The 5,551-nt window shown below is 48.3% G+C and overlaps 1 protein-coding gene across 1 annotated transcript in view; it reads left to right on the plus strand.

Annotated features, from left to right (window-relative positions):
- Pacrg (parkin coregulated) overlaps window positions 1–4,506 on the plus strand; it is a 466,156-nt gene extending 461,650 nt beyond the window's left edge. Inside the window, exon 5 of the mRNA XM_036169261.1 lies at window positions 4,159–4,506. Coding sequence (XP_036025154.1) covers window positions 4,159–4,319 — 161 coding nt within the window. The 3' untranslated portion in view covers window positions 4,320–4,506. The remainder of the gene's footprint in view (window positions 1–4,158) is intronic.
- Window positions 4,507–5,551: the final 1,045 nt, after the last annotated feature.

Raw genomic sequence — 5,551 nt, forward strand, 5'->3', positions numbered from 1 at the left:
ACACACACCCCAACCCCGGGGCAAGGGCCCGATGTCTTCTCATGTCCCTTCGTCCTGCCAGGCCCAGCAGAGCTTTCCATGTGCACAAAGAACACCCTGTAACAGTAGCTGCTGTCGCCGCCAAGGCCAAGGGTAGGCTCAGGCCCAAGGAACAAGGCTTCAAAGCCAATCCCAAACCTGGCTTCAGAAGAAGGTGCTCGCTCCAGCAAAGCTGACCTTCCTTCCTGCCTTGAACGTCTTGCCTCTGATTGTGCTCCTTTTTGTGTGTGTAATAGTGGCAACTAAATAAAGCAAAAGAATGAGGCTCCTACTGTCTAGAAGTTGAAATCACACTGGAGGTATTTTATCAAAATTCTACGTGATCCCCGTCTGCTGCTGGCCAGCGTCCACCAAGTAGCAGATATCTGTGTGAAATGTAAATGTGTCTTACGTAACTGCCCTTTGCCGTGTCTCTCTGTGAAGGGTTAGCTGCTCCTCAGGCATGAACTGAGTTCTTTCACCAGGAAAATGCCATCCATGAGCACATAGGAAGTACACACATGTCTTGCTCTGACCTGAAGAAGAACGAGACATAGAATCCGGGCAGGATCATTTCAAAGGGATTCTCAAGGAGAGGACTTTTGAATGCCTTTAATCCTGAAGCAGATTGCTCAGATAGTCAGAGAAGAGTCAACATTCAAAGTGCTAAACGCAGTTCCAATGACTTGGAACTGGGAACTGCCTCAGGGAAGTCGTCACCTGCCTCCTGCATGCCAGCATCTCTAAGAACATTCCCCACACCTTGTTCAAGTATTTGCATATCATTCTAACAGGGCACAAAGTCTAGCTATGCCCTCCATATGTGCCCTACCTGTTTAGCTATAAATAAAAGTTATCTTTTCCGTCATCGGCATCCCTTCCAGACCATCTGAAGGAAGACACCCCCCACACACACACTTCCTACACCGAAACGCCATCTTTCTAACCAGAACTGACAACTGTAAATAACCACCTGGTTGATGTTGTTGTTGTTATTGTTGTTTTAAGTGTCCTATTCTCACAAACATGTTTTCCAGTGGCATTGTCTGCATTTAGAGCAGGGAGCTCAAAGGAGTCACCTCCATTCCTGCTTCTCAAGACACTGAGAACCGTGCAGTTTCAAAATGGAGATCACATCAGCACCTGCCCGTCAACATAGCGCCGACATTAGCCTGCCCTGTCGTCATTACAGCATGCAAAACAAGTCAAAGGCTCTTGATTTTTGTTTTGCCTTTTGGTCTTCCTCTGCCCTCATGATACACATTCTGCAACCACAAAACAGTGCAACTCCAACTGCCCTCTGAACAAACAACTTCTATTCTGCTCTGTCCTTTTATCATGGGGTTGCTACATAGTACGAAACAGAAAGAAGCCACTGAGCTACTCCTACAGTTAAATACTTTTCAGAAAGTAAGAACATGGAATAAAGTGTTGCTTGTCGCTGCTACGTTCTGAAAGGGAGTGAAAAACAGGGTGTGTTGAGCTCCCATTGTGCCCAGACTTCCCAAACTCCCTCGGCTCCATCGGGAAAATGTGCCTGTCCTGTGATCCATTCAGTCCTTGACCTTTTGGGCACAACAAAAGGCGCCATTTACCAGTGGTTAATACATGGATCTTTGTCTAGCAGGAGCTGTATCAAGGCTGTCCCAGCCATGCATCACCAATTTTATTTTCCAGGTGTCTGTGGGGCAGAGGGTGCTGCAGGTTTGACCGTCCGAGGCAAACAGAGCCTGCCAAGTTCTCCCTAACTGTGAGAGAGACCACAAGCTGACACTGATGAGGAAAGTCATTGGGGAGGCAGAAGGACACAGAGAATGGCCAGAAGCACCCTGGGGCATTCTTTCCACTCCAGATGGACTCCTAGGACATTGACTTCATTCCTAAGGATACACTTGCACTTAGCCATCAGCCTTCTCATACAGCATCCCCTCTCCTATAGCTTGGCCTGACTCTTGTTACCTTGTTTCCTGATCCGCTTGTGACTTTGTTTATGACCCTTTTTTCCCCACACACCTCCATGGAACAGCAGCAATACCCACCTCTGCCAACTCACACATCTCCTTTCGGGCCTTCTCTTCCAGTTCAACTCAGGGACCCTCTCCTCTGGACAACCCCTCACATTCTCCTGTGTGGCCATTCCTAACTGTACCCTATCTTCTCAGGATGCACCATGTCCATCTTTAATGATGATGATGATAATATTTACTGATATTTATGCTTTCTTCAAAATTATGACGAGAGTCTTTACAATGCTTCTTTCTCTCTTGATGATAAGTATTCTCTCCACACCATAAATACTGTTTGGAACAATGTTCATGAATGTGTTCCATATGTTTGACATTTTGAATAACCAGCCACTTTATGAGTCAGACTTTAAGTGGACTTAAATCTAATTCATAATATGATGGAAAGGGGTCCACTATGGGGGGGAGGGTGTGGAAATAACCTAATTACATTTGGTTTTGTAAACCTTTGTAAGTTCACTTTGTGGAATAAATTAATATGTGTCACAGTTGAAAGACTGTTTTTGCAAATTTGGTGTATTTCTACCTGTCTTCACTCCCACCAACCAAACGGATCGGAATGGCAATCTGTTTTTTTTTTTTTTTTTTTTTTTTTTTTCTGTATCATCTAAGACAGTGGTGTTCTTCTAGAAGTTTCTAGGGAGACATTAAGTGAAAGAAGTGTCTGTCTGTGTTGTGTGGGACTGTCGTTGTTATCTTTGCTCTGGTCTGTGCCATTACCCAGTCTCTTTGAAATGTCCCAGAATAAGTGGGGATAAGAAGTTTGAAGCATCACTCAACCTCCACTGCTCTTCCATTCCAGCAGGGTAAACATTTGCAGCCTGTGTTTGCGATGAGGACGAATAAGCCCTTCCTCTGTGAGGTGCAAGTTTTCAGGCTGGCCTGCTCCCTCACCCCGTGGCATCCGCTGGCCTGAGCTCACATCTGCATCCCTCTGGCTCCTCAAAGCCCAGCTTGTTGCCCTTTCCTATGTCACCAGGCAATGTGAGCTTCCTCTCTAGAGGCAATAACATCTCCCTGCTAGGGACAGTGACACTAAAGCCCTTGGAAATCTGTGGATGCCACAGAAAGGGTGTGATCACTGTGCAGTCAGATGCGTTGGAGTCTGGAAGGTGCATAGTGATGTCCTTCTGTCAGAACTGTGGTCCTCAGGCCATCTCACAGTCTAGGCTGTCAGGAACCTTTCACCTGAGGAGCTGTAGCCTGAGTTTATTGAGTGGGAGGTCTGAGGTGCAGGTTCAAGGCCTGCCAAGGACATCTAGACTTGCTTCCTTCCTGGCACCGGTAAGACAGTCACAGTGGCTAGCTGCAGGCTGGGAGAGGCTAGGCGGCAGTCAGGCCTCCCTGGACTTGCAAGCTCTAGCACTGGCAGCAACACCAACCCCTGGTATGCCAGGACCCTAAGATCGGTCATCAAATATCATGTCAATCCAGAGCAGATAAACAGCAAAGTGCTGGGAGTAATTGTAGGACTCTGGGGTCCCTCATCCTCAACAGCGAGACTTGGCCATGTGCACAAAGCAGCAGAGACACAGGGCATAGCTCTAAGCTGAGCCTGTCTTTCTCCTGCCCGTTGTGAGCCATGTGAGGCTGCCTACCTGGTCTAACCATCAACAGTTCCCTCTGCTTGTGTTGGACAAAACCAAGACCCAAGGGAACACTCTGTGATCGGTAGACAAAGAGATCTTCTGCCTGGAAAGGGAGCTCATCACATGATCCGCTCACTTTGTTTCTTTATTTTAGATTAATTTTCCCCAGCTCTGCCCTGGGATTTGGTGTTTTTTCTTGTTTGTTTGATAGGTTGGTTGGTTGGTTGGTTGGTTGGTTGGCTTTTTAAAAGAAGGGATCTTATTACGTAGCCCAGGTTAGTGTCAAACTCATGGTGATCCTCCTGCCTCAGCTTGGTGATGCTAGTATCTCAGGCGTGGCATCGCCATCCTATGGGGTTTGGTATTTTTGTGGCGTTTCCACCAGCCTCAAGTTTCAGCAAGATAACGTGAAGGTGTCACCCGCCAGTGTCTCCTAACAGGCCCTGGGGAAATGCCTGGCCTGCGGGGTGGGACTCTGGGGCCACTGCCTGGAAATAACCGCCTCTTTGTTTATTTGCCCGAACCAGTGAACTCCGGGGACGGCATTGACTACAGCCAGCAGAAGAGGGAGAACATTGGCGACCTGATCCAGGAGACGCTGGAAGCCTTCGAGCGTTACGGCGGTGAGGACGCCTTCATCAACATCAAGTACATGGTACCCACCTACGAGTCGTGCTTGCTGAACTGACAGGGCAGCCGCAGGAGGGGTCCTCCCCTGGCGCCACAGCCATCCGTCCCCGCTGCTCCTGGCATCTCATTCCTTGTACAGCTCTTCTCCTCCAGCTGCAAACCTAGTGGCTTCTGGGCCATCAGACTGTTAGCCCCACTGAGAGCAAGGCTTTCTGATACATAAATAGTGCCTGTTTCTTTGATTACAATAGTGTCCTGTGCTTATTTTTTCCACGAGGAGAATTGCTTCTTTATCCAGCTCCGATGGAGGCGGGGGTCCGAGTTAAACCTGCAGTTGTATCGACAATGAAACTATAATTTTCATATGCGATTCAGCACTTGCTGTGCTGGGTCGGCCCACCCTGAGGGTGGTGTCAGGGGCTGTAAGGCAGAGTTTGTGCTGACTGCTTAATAGGTGTTTGTCGTGGAAGAGAAGCATCACTCCAGCGGTGCCTCTCCAGCAGCTGTGCGGAATAATGTGCTTTGACATTCAGTAAAACTGTTGAATCTATATTCCAATTATAACAGGAAATGTGTGCAGCCTGTTATAACCTCAGCTCTAACTGTAATTAATGTTTCTGGCCAACCAGTGATCGAGGCTTCAGGGCCTTTGCCGCTCGTATTTGGGTGCAGGTGAGATGTCTGGGGGAGGGTCTGGAGTCAAGAGTTAGGTGAGAAATGTTAAATTTGCGTCACAGTTCTGAGGAGAGAGCTGGCTGGCCTCCTTGCTCCACAATTGCAAGGCTGGCACCATACATCTCATGGCATCCCAAGGCTGGGTGTGCTGTTGACAAAATGTTGCCCAGCACTTTGTTCAGGGCTTTTCATCACTCCTGAACATGGCGGTGTGCCTCTTAATGACCTTTGGAAAGGATCGATGTCGCCCCTAGCAATTCTTCCCTGGCACTCCCTCTCCCCTCCCCCCTCCTCCCAATTGTTCTGTTCTCACAGTTCCACTCAGCAGGCCTGATGGCAGGATTTAGGAATTTTATTGAGTACAGAAAAGACAAAGGACGTGTACTTTCTCATTCGGCAGAGAAGGAAAAATTTCAAAGCCAAGACAAACCACAAGGCAGTCGGCCTTGGACCATGACTGCTCAGACATGCCAGGCAGGAAGCTCGGGGCATTTGAAATCCAGCCCAGAAAACTTCATAAAGCAGGAGCAAGGGCTGCACACCCGAGAAATGGCTTCACCTCCCAGAAACGCCTAGCCTCAAGTCTCTCACTTCTGAAGCAAAGTGCAATTTCTG

Source organism: Onychomys torridus, chromosome 19, assembly GCF_903995425.1.
Source record: "Onychomys torridus chromosome 19, mOncTor1.1, whole genome shotgun sequence".
Taxonomy (NCBI): Eukaryota; Metazoa; Chordata; class Mammalia; order Rodentia; family Cricetidae; genus Onychomys; species Onychomys torridus.